The 18,071-nt window shown below is 38.3% G+C and overlaps 1 protein-coding gene across 1 annotated transcript in view; it reads right to left on the bottom strand.

The window, feature by feature from the left end:
• Positions 1–13,826, bottom strand: part of plcl5 (phospholipase C like 5) — a 65,091-nt gene extending 51,265 nt beyond the window's left edge. The window contains exon 1 of the mRNA XM_055052128.1: positions 13,137–13,826. Within this exon, the coding sequence (XP_054908103.1) occupies positions 13,137–13,415 (279 nt within the window). The 5' untranslated portion in view covers positions 13,416–13,826. The remainder of the gene's footprint in view (positions 1–13,136) is intronic.
• Positions 13,827–18,071: the final 4,245 nt, after the last annotated feature.

An 18,071-nucleotide genomic window follows, 5' to 3' on the forward strand; every position in this document is an offset into this window, starting at 1 on the left:
CAACAAATTACACTTTTTGTGTTTTCACAAATAGTGTAAAGGTTTCTACTCAAAATACTGTGGTGTAACACAATTTGCTAAGTATAAGAATGTCCATTTCAAGATTTATGGATTTGAACTAAAGATGACAAAATCCAGAGGAAATTGCTAAAAAAAAACACATGCATGCAAAGGTTTATTCTGGGTACTCTGGTAATCTTTCACCCACTGATAGCTGGAGATAGCCACCATGAGTCTGCATGGATACGCTAGCTTATCATCTTCAGCTAGATGACATATTGTTTTATTGTGCTGTGAACTTTGTCTTTACTGACTGAAGATTCAAACAAAAACAACCAGCATGCAAATAACAGATGTTTTCTATCTTTGAGTCGCCCCAATAGTGTGTCACTCTGGGCGACGAGCCCAACCACTCATTTAAAAAAAAATAACAACAAAAAAATAGTCACAGTTTGGGATTGTCACTGTAGAACGCAGAAAACACTGATTGAATCTGACTTGATAATAAAACATAATATTTGCATGGTGTAGTATAGTAGGTACAAAAGTTTAAAGAAGCAGGTTAAAAATGGATTTGAAGAGCTGCTCTACGTGATTTCTTCTAAATGCCACTGAACAGGTCTTAAAATGCAGAGAGGTAGAGCTGCTTACTCCAAATCAGAACATCTGACAGAAACAGCCGATTGAGGAGCCTCTTACTCTGATATGTCTTTTAGAAACAAGAATTCCTGCACTTCATAATCCATCAGAGGGCATTCAAAGAGTGAAGGCACATAAAGCAGCACGTTGAAAAAGGGGTGGGGGGTCCTTCAGAGAGTAAGATAGATTTGGAAAAAAAATTAATACGTTCAATATGTGCTTATTTCCTATTTTATGTCAAAGGTGGAAAAGTCAAAACAACAGGTTGGAAAAAGAAGCAGTCAGATTACTGTCACACTACATGTCCTAATCTCAAAAAACTCATTCAAAAATGACAATCAGGAATGTATCCACAGCTGAACCAGGAGGTCACAAAAAGATCCCAGAACAAAGTCTGCTGACTTCATTCCCCTAAATGACCTCAATGATCATAATTTGACAATCGCACAATAAAAATAAAAAAAATTATCCAAACCACAAAAGCAAGTCCATTTATAGGACTAAACTAAAGGTTTTAGATTGGCCTAGCCAAATTTCAGACTCAAATCTGACCGAAAAACTGTTGTGAAACCTTAAACAAGCCACTCATACAATAAAACTCTATAATGTGAGTGAATTAAAAGAATTCAGCAAAGAAAAGCACAAAAGCGAAACAAGAAATCCTTTAAGAGGCAAATATTATTTTAAAAGTACCATTTTGTCTTAAGCAAAAACCCAATTTACCTCATATTGAGAGAAGTCATAAAAACAGTGACATCAAACACCGTCTGTTGTCACCGATGCATACATCTGTTTGCAGTTCACATATGTATCATTACGTAAGCAACAGGATGTTTTCATGCTTCCTGTCTTACTCATATCCACATCCTTTTCAACTGAGATTTCAATCGAGACACTTGCAGCTCCTTAAAAAATTGGCAGCGCGTATATTTTGAGGGGATACATATACCCGTCATTATCTGTATTGCTGTCGTGTTAGCTGGTTAGCTGGTCCTTTTTGTCTGTAGCATATATATATATATATATATATATATATATATATATATATATATATATATATATATATATATATATATATATATATATATATATATAGTTCCTCCCAGGGCCTCAGGGAAGAACTGGAGAGGGCCTGGAAGGTGAAGACCACAGTGGTGCCTGTGGTCATCGGGGCCCTCGGGGCAGTAACCCCCAAACTGGAGCAGTGGCTACAACAGATCCCAGGAATAACATCAGACATCTCAGTCCAGAAATGTGCAGTCCTTGGCACAGTGGTGCCTGTGGTCATCGGGGCCCTCGGGGCAGTAACCCCCAAACTGGAGCAGTGGCTACAACAGATTCCAGGAACAACATCAGACATCTCAGTCCAGAAATGTGCAGTCCTTGGCACAGCCAAGATACTGCGCAGGACCCTCAAGCTCCCAGGCCTCTGGTAGAGGACCCGAGCTCAGAGGATAAGAACCACCCTTCTCACCCACCGCGGATGGTTCTTATCCTCTGAGCTCGGGTCCTCTACCAGAGGCCTGGGAGCTTGAGGGTCCTGCGCAGTCTCTTGGCTGTGCCAAGGACTGCACATTTCTGGACTGAGATGTCTGATGTTGTTCCTGGGATCTGTTGTAGCCACTGCTCCAGTTTGGAGGTTACTGCCCCGAGGGCCCCGATGACCACAGGCACCACAGCAAACATATTAAATACTGCAACAGAACTGCTTGGATAGTAACAAGCTGCCTTCTCTCCTGGTCATTAGTGAGTAAGTAAAATTGCTGCTCCAAAGCTAAAAGATGGTGTCTCAAACTCTGCTTACCCTCCATCACTCTGCTATACCCTCCATTAGTGTGTAGCATTTGATTTAACATTCAAATCGTTAGAGCTCAGAGAACTGAATCCTCCTGAGCTTCAATCACAATAGAGGAAATCACATGAACTCAAACTTAGCGGCAGGTGTGACAAATTTCCAATTGTTATCAGATCAGAAAGAAACTCTGAAAATGTAAAATTGTTGGCTTTACATCTTCATTCTTTGGCTCTCTCTATGAATCCATTTGTCTCTTGACTGCAAGGAGAAAAATTCACTCCCTCTTGGTTGGGATTAATACCAGCCTAAGGTGCTAATGGCATACTGCTGTAGAACACAAAAGTGCCCTTTCGATTCCTCTGTTTCACCTCCCTTCAACTCTTCTTTAAATTCAACTCTGCCTACCCTCCATCACTCTTCCACACTCCATTAGTGTGCAGCTTTTAACAGAGTAACTTATTCAATCAATGCAAAGCCAACAAGGCATTTTTACTGTGAGGAAAATCCAAATAAATACTAGTTAGTAAAATGTAAATATAGGGGATAAGGCAACATCCTCATGAATTCTTTCTCAAAGAGGAGAGGCAACTCTCAGGTCAGTTTTCTTCATTATAAGTTCACGTCTAAACTTATCCTCGCATCCATGAATACAAGTCAGATGGGCCATGACAAAATGAATGTGTCCCTTTTCATATTGTTTCTAGCTCAGCTAAAGTACAATATTCCACTCAGAGTTTTACAGGTTTTACTACACTCTCACAGTAGGCAATGAAGCAAAGGTTTGTACACTTTCTACTCAGTGGAAAAGAGGAAAAAGAACTGAAAGATAAATGATCTGACCTGGATAAACAGCAGACGTCCTCACACTTCTTTTGCTTGTTATTTGAACTGTCATGTTCTTTGTCTGGTGAGGTTTACCACTACCCTTTGAATTAGTATTATTGTCCCTCTTTTCTCCGCACCATCACAAAACATCTGGCAGGCATATGAACATCTGAAAGCCTAAATGAGGCAATCTGAAGTCACACAGATTGCCTCACGAACGCCTTTTTTTATTGCAGGAGACTCCAGAATATTAAAGTTGTAGTTTTTGCAGTTTCCTTCTCTGTTTTAACCTTCAGACTGAATACTGTTGCACTATTGCCACTTAGTTGTGTCTGAATCAAATATCTAAAACCTACAACACTTACTGTGGTAGCAAATTTAATAGAGAAAATAATAACTGCACAGATAAAAACTCGAACAACATAAACAGGCAAGTATAAAATGAAAGACCGAAGTCAAAGGCAAACAATTGAGCTGTCTTGTGGAGAAAAGACCATTGTTTAAAAGTTTTTCGTTAACTGAGTATTGGAGTGGAGTTTTACTTGTCAAAATTTCAACATCTTCCATCACTAGTAACTGTCAATAGAAACCACATTTTCAGCTCACTATGTAAATGTTAGGTATTGCAAAATTGTGTTAATCCCATTTTCTTTAGCTGACCTTTTGGAAAAGCAATGGATCTGAATATTTGTAATTTATCAATGACCTTGCTCACGTAGAAACACTTGATCATCCAGATCCAAATAAAGCCACACATTGACCTTAATTCTCTCTGATTATCCAACCGACTTCCCTGTTGCAAGCGTTACTGACCTTTTAATACAATCAATCATAACCTCACAGTTACCTCCATTCATGTCTCCGCATGCACCCATCTCAGGTCACCATAGCACAAACTAAGACACTGGAGAAAATAGATTGGGGTTGCAGATGGATTAAAAATTACTTACCGTCCTACTGAATCAAGAAGACTCATGAGGACATGTGCCTTTCTTTCACTGTGCTACAATGTGCTGCGACTTTATAATTACTGTGAATGGCCTGCATTGGCTTGAGATCTGACATTATGCAACAGCGTTAATAATATACTTCTGTTTAATAGCAATCTTGTTAACTAATCATTTGATCTATTAATTTAAAAAAATATTTTTACACTGCAGTTTTAAGTCAAATCATTAGCTTTCAAATGGTTGAAAGGATCATTAATGTAAGATCATCTGATAAAAGTTGGCTCTTAAGGATTCCCAAGAACATTAACTGTTTATTTTAGTGTTTTGCTACTAACTATATTTTTGTTGGAATATATTTTGAGTTTTTTGTCCTTTACATTTTCAAGATCTTGTTGTAAAGGTAACATAAGGTTACTGGATACTATAAATTGAATTAAATTAATGTCTATTATTATTTTGAGCATTGGTGTGTGATTAAACTGCTCACATTGCCCCAGATTGGAAAAAACCGTACCGCAGATACAATTTTATAGAAATATATTTTAAAATTCAATATTTCTTTATTCCCATCTTTCAGAAACTACAAATCTACAAACCAATCCAGTCTCAACGTCTGAGCATTGTCCGATCAGAAGATCAGCACGGACAGAAAACTTGGATTACAGCAAATGTCCAGTCCTCTTTTTCCTATCGTCAGTGCACACATGCAAAATAGAGAGGCAAATACAGTGTGTGCAGACACATAAATGATAATCTAATTAAGCAAATAAGGTCAAATAAGGTCAAATAAGGCGTATGCATAAGTAAATACGCAGAGTGAGATCCGGTGGGTTACTGAGTATTTGCATGTGTGTGCAACATGTGTGAGTGCTTCATGGAGTGCTTGAGTCACATGCCTGTCCTTGCACTGTGACCTGCAGATAGACACCCCGGGGCAGGACACACTAGGTCACAGCCAGCTTCAGAGAGGACACAGCGGCAGAAGACACAGGCTGCCCAACATCTTTAGAGCAAACCAGGCTGAAGGCCACTGATCCAGCTGTAAAAGCTGTGGGGTGAGGTGTAATAAGTACTTATGCAATAAAAATATGACTTAAATCTTGGTAGAAAGAGAAAAGTCTCAGTTACAAATGTAGGATACATTTAGCAATATTTGTTTCAATTCTGTGAGCGTCTCGGTTCAAGAGTGACTTATTGATAAAGTCAGATGCTTGTATTTTTTAAATTGTACTGCAGCCATAGTAACAACCAATAAATGATATAATAATTGCAGTGAAGCACATCTCATCCCTTCTTGATATTTTCCTTTTAGGCCCAAATTAAAACCTTTTATGTGATCAACTACTGAATCACATGAGACAAATAAGTTCTCATTCCAAATTTCCCCCCTTATTTATAGAAAGATTAAAATTTGAGAACGTCAATCAGTCTAAGAACCATTTTTGATATATTGGGGCAAAGCAAATCCAACAAAAACAGTGCAAACAAAGTAGAACAAGAAGTTAATTTTAGAAAGAAATTCAGTCACCAACAAGAAAAGTTAAAATAGTGCTCCAACTTTTTTCAGTAATGCATAATGGCGGTATGATATTTGCAGTTTCTTCATGCGTCATCAATTTCCTTTCCACCTGTAAGTACAGCTCAAAAAATTCTATACTTTTGTGTCTCATTTCAGAAAGTGAAAGTCATTTATTATAAATTTGATACATATAGAGTGAAATAATTCAAGGCTTTCTTTCAGAAGATTACGGCTTACAGATAATGAAGCCAGTGTACCCACACATTCACTCTGAGAACAAGCAAAGTCCGTCCAGAAAGACCCGTACATAAATCCAGCTCAGAACCCTCCAGTAATAATAACTGTGCGACCAACCAGGCAACATGACAAAATGTTTCTTTTCTTTTTTTTTTTTTTGTTTTAGGAAAAAAAAAAAACATCTCCTTAGATCAAGAAAGCTAAATTTCATTTTCTACTTTCTAATCCAGGTTTTAAATCTAATCATTTGATGGTACTGTGGCAGTATATGTCATTGGATTTTTCTCTATTGTTCCAGCTTCACAAGAAATAAAACCAGGAGCAGGACCAACAGCAAAGATGGGTCATGCAAACACCTCATCCAAAATACATGCTCCTATTCATAACCGTCTTGACTGCATCTCATGAGAAACAGGCCTCTTGTTCTGTGATAAAAGCACAAGAGTCCCCAGTCACAGTGTCTAGACAATCAGCTCTTTTAAATGGGCTCTTATGTCTTTGTTGTATGTCTATCTGACAGATTTTGAGTTCAGTTCTGGGTAGGAAAAGATCTTCTTTCTCTTTCTTGTTCTGGTTATTATCCCAATTTGAATTTTTGTGCATCAAATGGCAACAATTTAACCAGCTTCTCTATGAAAAATTGTAAGATGTCAACTTTTAAAGAGCTTGGATCTTGTAAACAGAGCATAGCACTTGTGCAAGATATAAAGTTCATTTAGGAGAAGGTTTTGGTGTTGTCTTGATATTGTGAGGTCTTGCTTAGGTTATATCTGTGAATTTAAATCTCATTAAAGATGAAATTATCTTATTCATTAAAAGAAATTGAAACATTATGTTTCCCACCACTATTCCTGTGGTTTAATAGAATGGTTGAACACTAAAGGTTCACCATCTTTTACTCTGATAAAGTCTTGCAAGACTGCATTATAGAAATTATACGTGGCATGTCTGTAGCTGCCTCATATTCACACCCCGGAAGAAGCTAAGCTGACTAAATGAAAATACATTAGCTTGCTATGTACTCAACATTATGCTACAATGAGCAGAAAAGCAAAATGGTATGTTGTTCTGTGAAATAAGCACCTGAAAACTCCTGCACAACAAACAGCAGACTTGCTGACCTTGTACCTTTGCTTGAAATGACCTCTAGTCCCTTTTTAAATTAGTAGGCATTGCAAGTGAAAAAATGTATAGTCCTACACAAAAGGAAAGGAACGAAAGAAAGTCATACTAATGAAAATATTTCTCAAATGCATCAGTTTATTTTCTCAACATCAGCCTGAAAGAACTCTATTTAAGGCCCTTAAACCTTAATCGATGTCATTTCTCTCTTCTACCACAATTGTATAAATATGCTTACTTGTCAAAAAAACTTACTAATTTTTCTCTATGATTGCCTAAATTTGGTGATGCACCAGGCTATCAATTGATTTATAAAAAACTTGATTTTTAAATTAAGAATTCATGAAAGTTTGACTTGTTTAAACTTTTCATGTTTGCAAATGCTTTGTCTGCATGCAAATGCTCTCACGGAGGTCACATAGTACCTCTCTTCCTTCCTCCTGCAAAACTGCTCGTATTTCATGTCACAAGTTTGCTAGTTTCTTGCCTCAGGGCAAGGTTGCAGAGGCGAATAGTGTCATTTGTTTTTCCAATTTCCACCTCTTTAGGTGATAAAAGCTGATGTAGCACTTTGCAAGGAGCCCTGCAAAATTCCCCATTTTGTAAGTGTGGGTGCACACGTGCATCCACCCTGTGGTGAATTAATCATCCCCCCCCCCCCCTTCTGATCTCCGGCACAAAGATAAGTCCACCAGACAGCCCCGGGCTACATGAGGAGGAACAGATGAATGAAACTGTGTGAACATGAAGACAAAAACCGAGCGCATTGACTAGCTGAGTAAATAAAGTGAGGCTGTTACAAATACTGGTGCGGGATTTACCAGCGACCATCATTGTCTCCCCTTTTTAATTACGACGTGTAATGAAAGAAACGAAGGGAAGCAGAGCTCCATCCCCTGACATCCAGTAAACACCAGAATTAACACGGCAACATAACAGAATGCCTGTTAATCATCTGCTCATGAACAGCAAAATAACTCAATTTAAATTCTTACCCTGCATGAAAGACACCAACTTTTATTACAAAACATTACAGTGTCAAAAAGATTATCAACAACTGAAACTTTTTTTATGTATTTTCTTTGACGATTGCACATGGTTTCATCACCAGCTCCCTTATTTGTGTACCGTTTCATTCTTGTTCTGCCTCACTGAAGACTGACATGACAACAAATGTGATCAAGGAAAAAATGCCATATTTATACAATAAGGAACATGCAGGAGCAAATCCAGGTGGAGAAGATGTATTATCCCACCCATCCAATAGACTCCTGTTCCTCGGTGACATCAGCCTGACAAATATGACCATCACTCATCCTCACACATGCCCGCCTTGAAGGGCTAGGACCATTCCACCAGACTCTAATGTATCTTCTGACCAGATCAATGTCCTGTTGACATTATTTAACCCAGAGTTATTCCTGTGACATACAGACAAATAACATAAACTCAGGCTTTCTTCCTCTGCTGTTGCACGGGTTCCCACTGAAGCAGAAAAGGATCACCATAAACATGCAGGAGGAAATAATTTCTGTTTGAAAGACATTTGTTTGTCTGGAGGACACTTTCACATTGGAATGTGACTTTTTTGGATCAAGCTATCCTGTTTTTGTGTAGTAAACCTCTCAATGTGGTCCATAAAACTGGAACAACCAAGCCTGGTGAATGCTTCACTTCTCTGTCCTTTGGTCTAAAACACCAGCAGGTTGAAGATGAAACATGTTCACCACATAGTATAACCAACCTGCACAAAAACTCACAACAGAATCAAAATAATTCACGTTAAATTTCTCATTCTCACAGCTTAACTTCACAACACTGAGGCGTTAATTACTCCTGCTCGTCAAATACAATCGGGGCTTTGTGAGCTTTGTGTCTCTTGTGGATGAGTGACCTTTGCTGAAACAAAAACTGTTTGGTGTTAAACTGTGAATTCGCATAAAGACGTCTATTTCAGATGTTTGTCCTTTGCTGCTTTGTGGAAACCATCCAAGGCAGGGAGCGATGATTCAGCAGCCCAAGATGTCTGTAATCACCATTTCACATCTTCTGCTGTCTCTTATTCTGCGCAGTGCAGTTCTCTGTTTCTCCAAAAATATCCAAGCGTTGAGTGCAGCCTGCTGCTACAGGAGATGTGAGTATTACTTATGCCCTTTGAAATCCCATAGCAAAGACAGGCATTTCACCCAGAGTTTTGTTATACGTATCCTAATTATATCACTAATGGGGGGGATCTGAGCTGTAATGTCCACAAAGCATCTCAGATAATGCTTTGATACAGTTAGTGAGTGGCTGTTTACTTTTGGTTTTGTGAGGTATCCTCAGGATGATCACTGAAATCACATATCAAGGAATCAATGGCTTGAAGAAAAAATCGTCAAAGCAGAGTGAGAGATTTCTACGATGCCACATTTGCACAGATTTCCTGCTGCAAAATTCTTGTCCAAGCGTCAGAGAACCTTTAAAGATTCACACTAACTTAGGAAATAATCAACAGTTGCCTCAAGTGGTCACAGAGTGCTTCATGAAACAAGTATTTCCCCCTTACAAATTGATTTTCTGTTTTTGACAAACTTCAAGGGTTCCAATCATCAAACTAATCTGTGCCCACAAACACAAATACTGAATTAAAACTAAAACTCTCCCATTATGAATCAACCCACTGTCATGAATCAATGGTGTTTGTGTTTTGCTTTTCATTTGTGTTTGTTTTCCTTCTTTATTATTGCCATCCAGAGTTTTCTTTACCAGCCCATTCTTCTTAGATAAGGCAAGGCAACTTTATATACTTATTTGGTTCCACAAGTAATACAGTGAGATAATTGTCCATCCCTACTAACAGGTCGGAGTAAGAACATGGTGAAGAGTCCATGTGGGAAGGAAAAGTTTAGGGATTCCCAGATTGAGATGGGTCTGCTATCCCCACAATCCCGTAATCTCGCAAAAAGCAGAAGAGGACAGATGCATGGATGTGTGAACTGATATATCCTGTTTGAGAAAAGAAGCTCCCCAAAGCTACCTTCATAATAAAAGCTTCCATTTACTTCACATGCTGACAACAATGTGATAGCACTTTGTGATGTTTTAATATTTGCTAAATCTTGTGCGATAGACCTTGTTACATACCTATCGCCCACCATTGGTTGGTGTATAAATTAAACAGATTCAGAATCAACCTGTTGTTTTAAACGTAGCTCAACTTCATTTACATTTAACAATAACAGCGCTGTTACACATTTGTCTCTCCTCTCTGACTCATTTAAGAGAAACTTTTTTTTTTACAGATTTAGATGCTGACCTATTTCAGTTGCTAACTCTACAGCAACAACAAAGAAGACAGGAAAGATCATTGGTAAATTAACCATCAAACTCCTCCTTCTCCTCCTCGGCTGATACCTGAAACCATAAATGAACCTCACAGTTATCCTCAGTTCAGCATTACATAACAAATGTACATCACAAATCCTCACCTTTAGTCACTATAAAGTCTCTCTGACATGACACCATCACCCTGCTTAAGGAATTACAAGAAGACAAAGCTGGGTGCCCGCGAAAGAGACAGACAAGCAAACTCTTCTCTTCCAACATTTGCATGTCGAGAGCCAAATTAATGAGGTAATGTGCTACTATGACTGCTATTCCCATGGAACCGAAGCCCCTTCACCTTCTGAACTGCAACTCAAACACACATGCAATGTGTGTCTGAAATGCGAGTAGGTGTGCTGAAACTATGCATGAAGGTTTTCCACTGAACAATTGAGAGCCCGATGCTCGATCAGTAGGTTCCTGTCAAAGCTAATGTTTACCGCATCGTTCCAAGTGCTCAGACAACTCCAGGTCAACCTGATGACAATGATCAACATTAAGTTGTAAAAAAAGCACCTTCTATAAAACTCTATTTTTACCTAATCCAACAGTTGAATGTTGTAGTAATCAATGTGGTCTGTTAAGACTACACTTATATTATTATTTGAGCATTTAGTAATGTAATAGAAGCAAAAATAAAATAATTAAAACGAGAAAATAGTGACATCATGAAAAGTCATACCCCAATTGATAGAGTATTGATAGAATCCAACAAAAGTAATTAATGATTGTGAATTACAAGAACAAAGCTGCCTTGATAATTTTGAACAATAAAATGTTTGAACTCTGATGTACTATGTGTGTACTGAGTAAATTTTTGCCACAATTACAACGACAACTCTTAAAGTAATGGGTTTCTACATTTAGAGGTTTGTTTGTTTGTTTTGTTTTGTTTTCTTCTTTGAAAAACAGCACAGGCTCTGTCACGTTGGACGAGGAGCTTTTGTGAATACCAGTTTTCACGTGGATTCTCAACAAAAGTTTCAACTGGACTTTGATTGGGCATGGATATGTTTTGTTCCAAACAAGTTCATTCTTGATCTCGATGTGTGGTCTAGATTAACAATATATAAGCATGCCCACAGCATCATAATGCCAACACCATGTATCATTTAAGGGGGTCGTGGGTTCAGGTTGATGTGCAGTGTTGTTTTTTTCATAACACATTGCCTTTTTCATGTACTTTCTCTCATGTTATTTTCTGTGACCTTTATATGGCTTGTGGAAAACTTTAAACAGAACTTTTTCTGTAACTCTAGATTTCATGTATATAAAAATTCTGACTTCAGCTGAGAATTGCTGCAGCTCCACTGCACCAAAGATTAGATTGACAATGCAGATTTTGCAGATATGTCCTACTGGATACTGTTTTATGACCTAAACCTTCTTCAAAACTCTTAACGTTATCCCTGACCTGTGTACTATGTACATTTGTCTCTATGATGCTGTGTGTTCATTAATGTTCTCCAAACTTTTGGGGGCTTAACAAAACAGTTAAAATTATATTGATGTTTATAAATTTGGTGACTATTGATAAAATCCAGGCAATATGTTGCAATGGATTTTATTAATAGGTATAAAAGTAAGAGGAACAAACATAAGCAGTTTTCATATTTCATGTTTTCCTCTTTTCCCCCCCAAAAAAGAGGAAAACATTAAAAGCATTTATCATTTCTTTAGCCTTCACAATAACTCACTAATCTATGTTGGTCTATCACATAAAATCCCAACAATATGTGGCTGCAACATTACATAATATGAAAATATCCTCCACCACATGAGGTGAATCTACAGCTGGTTTAATTATTCTATCATGAACATGTGATGGTTTATAAGGAGTGCAGATTCTGATCACAGAAAAAAAAAACATGTCAGTTGCCATGTGAACTTCAGCTGACATGGCAAAATTCTGCACTCAGTCAGGGCAGAGCATATAATATGAGCTGAAACTATGAAAAAAAAAAAAGATGGTGTCTTGCCAGTGGTTTGCGGGAGACCAGTTAATTAACCTCCAGTAATGAAAGCACTAATTAGGGCAGGGCTGTCATTAAAAATAATATAATCATCTCAGGGATAAAAGGAGAAAGATCATCTGCTGCAGAGTTGGGAGTCGCTTTTCTATTCAGTAAAAAGTTTGAAAAGACGCCAGATTCAGATACTGTACTTCGCAGCAGTTAAGGTGTTTTGCAGCTCTCTCAATTAAAAACTTAGATTGCCCGTAGAGTAAAATGCTCAACAAATTAATTCTTTAATCTAGATCATTAAGCTGGAAAAAAAACATTCCAGCTTTATTTCAACTTCCTGTTTTTGTTTTGCTTCTGCAAAAACAACATGAGTGACGATCTACTAAATGTGCATGATTTTGATACTTTGCATCACAATTCAAAAATATTAAAAAGTTCAGTGGAAGTATTTACATGCAATTCGTTTGGGGCTCTGGGAATTATTCATGCATTCTCCTCTATAATAAACTTCTGGAGAAAGTTGCTGAACGTAGATCACCGTAATTGACCCTTTTTTCTTGGTGCATCAAAACAGGCTCACCAAAACGCCGCCAAACTAGGCATGAATATCTGGGAATGGTTACTGTTAAATCAGACTTGCTTTGCTGCTTTGGAACAGATTTCCTTCGTGTAACCTTGGAAATCACTGACAGCGCAGAAGATGAGCTTTTGTCACTAACCTTCATTATACCACAAGGTGTGTTTCCACCTCCCTGACTTCTCTCCGCGGAATTATCACGGCTGCCACTCCCGATCCGCGAGTCGCTGTGGTCCCTGTACCGTCCATTGGTGTACACTCCTTCGGTCCCGTACACCCCCAAGTACGTCCGAGAAGCGGTCGGAGGCAGCGCGGCCCCGTCGCCACCGATCCCCGCCGCGTTAGTCGCGCCCTGGGCTGGCGGTGCGCTGATGGCAGGATCAAAAAAATGTCCTGTTTCTGAAGCGTGTACCCCTGACATGATCTGCCGGACTTAGAGCAGAGCCCCGTCCCCCTCAGTGTAAAAACAACCCATTCTCTTCGAGCGCGGTCGATTAGCTGTCGTCCGGGGCAGCGCGCAGCAGCGTCTGGAGCCGGGCTGCTCAGGATCAACTGTTCTCCTGGAATAATAACAGACAGGGAGCGAGAGAGAGAGACAGAGAGAGAGAGAGAGAGAGAGAGAGAGAGAGAAAGACCTCCTCCGCTTCTGGATCCCAGGGGGACGTGCGCTCCAGAAAGAATAAAAAACAGATCAAATCTTGACAGACAGTTTGTATGAAGATGCCGTTCTTTTGTTTGTCACCTCGCACTTTCGTCCTCCTTTCCTCAAACCCCGGTTTCCCTCACCCACGTCCTCTTGTGTCGGCTCGTCTGTGTGCCGACTGAAACACTTTTTGCAGCGCTTGCAAAAAACAAAAAAACAAAAACAACAACAACAACAAAAAAAAAAACAGGGGGAGATGCATCCACGGGACAAATTCAACACTGCAAAAAGCGCAATCGCAGTAGGCGCACCACTGACTCGCGCCCATGCAGGCGCGTGCAAGAATGCCCACAATTAAATGCAGCAGGCGAGGCGAGGCGAGGCGAGGCGCGCGCAATCACACCGTTTGATACCGGCGCGCGCGTAATCTCCTCTGCATTTGCTATAACCGAGATTGTTTCGGGGAAATCAGAACAAACAATTGTTATATTTTATTTTTGTTATATATATATATATATTTTTTACAAACTTCAGTATTTTTGTTTTTTTAAGTGATATAATTTTCCGCAGTCAATCACAAAACTCTGATTTTTTGGAGTATTGTATTTTGTCCACAAGAGGGAGTATAACAATCCCTCATAAATTTATAGTTTAAGTCTAATGTCCATTTTTCTATTTTTGCTTTTTTACATTTTGGCTTTATTACCCCATAATCTTTGTAATACCTCTGGAAACATTTCCCAACTTAGTAGAACACAAAACGAATCTCACATCACTCCTTCACTACTTTTTGTTCCTTTGCAAAATCACAACCTCCATGATTTACAGTTCTGAAAAATTTTAAACCTAATAGTTTTTCTTTATTAATAATTAAAATTGTGGATCAAAAAGCAGCTTTCAAATGATATTTTATTAAGTCAATGAAAAAAGTGCAATCAATCTAGCCCCATAAGTAATTGCCCTGAACACTGTTTACTCTTTGACGGGAACAATTGGAGTCAATATTTTTTGATCATTGGAGATTCCTTTTTTTAACCAGCCTGTTGATTTTCAAGCCACAGCCTCTCAATCAGATGTAAGTCTAGACTCTGACCAGGCTTTCCTTTTCTATTCTTTTCTCTACTGAGTGAAGTTACCCAAATGATTTTTTTTTTTCTGAATTCCTCAGTTTGAGAAAGTGTGATGTCTCGATATTCAACCTTTGGGTAATTTTATCCTAAAGACACTGAACGGTTTAGCACCACAATACATCAAAGATCTGCTGTTGTTGTATCAACCTTCCAGACCTCTCAGGTCTTCTGGTTCTGGTCTGCTCTGCATCCCCAGAACCAGAACCAAGAGAGGAGAAGCAGCTTTCAGCATCTATGCACCAAAACTTTGGAACAAACTTCCAGACAACTGTAAAACTGCAGAAACCCTGACTTCTTTTAAATCGCAACTAAAAACACACCTGTTTAGCATTGTTTTTGAAATGTAATATGTAACAATGTATTGTCTATTATGTGTTGCATGACTTTGTGTTCTTGTGTTTATGATGTAAAGCACTTTGAAATGCCTTGCTGAAATGTGCTATACAAATAAAATTTGATTGATTGATTGATGAGAGGACCCGTGCAGACCAGCTTCTTCTCAAGTACAGAAAGGGGAATGAAAGAGGATTGGGGAAAGTGAACAAAATTAGAGAATGAATGTTATTGCAAAGAGTTTAAGAAGAAAAGGACACATGAAGATGTATTACCGAGGATTTGTTTTCCTGGACATGGAGATGGGAGCGATTTTATGCTCCTTTCTTTCCCCCATTCGCTCTCTGCTTGCCTCTGCTTTCCTCTGCTTTCCTTCATGCTCTCCCAGGGTCATGTATTATGCATTATCAGAAATAATTTAGCAAAACTTCTGCTTTTAAAAGCCTCCTCACTCGACCCAGCTGCCTCACTTTAATGTAGAAAGGCCACTGATGAAACAGGCCTCAAACTCATAGTTTGCGTGAGTCCACAGAGTGCAATCAGTAATCCTTTTAAAATGTGTGTTTGATTGATCCAACCAACCACAGATACTGGATATGTTGCACTGGATTATCCTTTAGTGTCAGCTGGACTGGAAAGCATGGAAGAGAGTAAGCATGTTATTTTTTTGTGTGTGATCTTAAACAAGATAGTAAAACTATATGCTGCCTAAGCAAGTCTGAAATATTGTTTTGGAAATGACACCTGCTGTTTTTCCATTGAGGTTTGCGGCTGTTTCCTGTGGCAGGATGTCAAACATGGCTGCAAAAAGTAAGGCAACCTCCATCCCACTGCAAATTCTGTTGGGTTCTGATCAATGGAGTTTACATATGTATTTCTTAGGAGGACAAGTCTGAGGACAGATATGTCCTTCCTCATATCTCACCAATCAAAATATGGATTTAAAGTTTGTGGAACCCTCAGCAAGTGGAGGCAGAAGGATAAGAGGAAAAAATAGATGGTCCTCAACTGCTTATGATTCAGAATTGTATTTTTATTGCTGCTTACAAAAAGTCATGTGTTTCCCAGTTGTTCCTCAGCACTGAATGTAGTGGGAGTAATGTTTGCGTTGATACTGATTGCAGCAATAAAACCACAAGACCAAGACACATAGGCAGGCGCCTATTTTACATTTGAAAGATGATATCTAAAACGGAAGTTGCTGTTTCTCATCACTGCGGAGAATAGGGTGTGTCTTCTTAAGCTTTGTCAGCATGCTTCCTGTCTCTGTTATTCTTCAGATTAAAAGGAACTGAAACCATGACTAAAATCATTTATAACAGATATGTAAAAGGCTGTTTGGTGTGTAAATGCAGTTGTCAGTATAAAATCTAAGGCTTTCTCCATCACCCAAATAAATTTGCACACTGAAATTCCAGTAACAGAAGTGAGAAGGTGCACCAGTGATTTAAAACATGGCCTAAGATGATTATAGATAAATCATTTCAATAAACTTTAAATGCAGTATGAGGTCATATTACAGTGTCCACTTGGTAACAAAGATTTTAAACATCTGGGCCTGATCATCTCAAAAGGTTAAATTATTTATGTCAATATGTTGGCAATGCTTGGCTGTCCTCAAAATATATGCCAGGAGTGGCTCATTTAAACTCACAATAATTTACATTTAGCATTGTTATTTACTGAGATCAGACTGTGGAGGACATGACAGCTACATGTATCTGTTTTTACCAGAAGCCAGTGGCAGTAAACAGTAAGAATGCTTATCTAGCAACACCAGTGAGTGATAGTGAGGCAAAACAAACAAACAAACAAAAACCAGTTCATTCACAGAAATGTGATCCAAGCAATCCAGATGCCATTAAAGGCAGAAATTTAAATGTATTCTGTATATACTGAGTCAAACTGAACTGTTGATGCATAGTAACAGCTTATTTAATGGACTTTACTGACATCTAGTGGTTAACAGGAATTAGAAAAACAATTGAGCTTTTTTCTAAAGCCAGTCAGGGTGAACCAATCACAGAAAGGGGGGAATTATAGGATTTAAGATCAGATAATTATATGATGATTATCTGGTGATGATGATATCAATTATATGAACCCGAGTCAGTGATATTTTCATCAGCAACTTAACCTTAATGCTAAATCAATTCATAAATATGGTTGCTTGCAAATTATTTTGTAATTACCATGTAATTATTTAAATCCTTGAGCAGTTTTAGTTTTATTTTATGTAATATTAGGAGTATATTTTGAAATCTCTGTAAAACGGGGAAAATCCACACATTTAAAAGATTTTTAAATACTAGAACTATTTCTTGGTTCCAGTTTGAAGTTGAAACCCCGTTGTAAGTTTTCTGCGCAAATTGGTAGATTTTATGCTGCGGCACTCTCTGCTGCAGGGAAACCTTGTATGTGCATCAGTTTATAACACAAACAAGGAACTTCTGCTGTAACTTGACTTTAAAGCTGTAAGGAGCCATCTGCTCTTTCGTTACTATCACTAACAAACACACACGTCAGCCTCTGACATGGTGGGCTGTACATAAATTATAAAGTCTGAAGATAAGACTGGAATGCAACGCAATACATCCAATAAAAATAATTAGGTTTCATGGTGTTGATGCAAACAGTGAAATCCCCGACCTTTCAAAACTGATAAAGAAAATCATTTAATGACAAGTTACCTTTTATTGAATTTGATTGTAAATTAGATTCTCTTATCTTTCACAGGCATGACATGAAGAACTTAATTGGTATTTGGACTTCAGCTCAGACTCATAAAAACAAATGTAGTGCTTCTCTTTTCCACCAGATGGTGGAAACAAACTTTCTGAGTGTTAGATGCTTCTGATAACCAGGTGATACTTGAAAATATGGATATTTAATCATTTTAAGTACCTTTCTTTGCTTTTTTCCTGAAAACAAATTTGCAAAAGTTCTTAAGTTATTACTTACTTGCTTTTGC

The sequence above is a fragment of the Poeciliopsis prolifica genome, unplaced genomic scaffold (genome assembly GCF_027474105.1).
Source record: "Poeciliopsis prolifica strain line A6 unplaced genomic scaffold, Auburn_PproV2 SCAFFOLD034, whole genome shotgun sequence".
Taxonomy (NCBI): domain Eukaryota; kingdom Metazoa; phylum Chordata; class Actinopteri; order Cyprinodontiformes; family Poeciliidae; genus Poeciliopsis; species Poeciliopsis prolifica.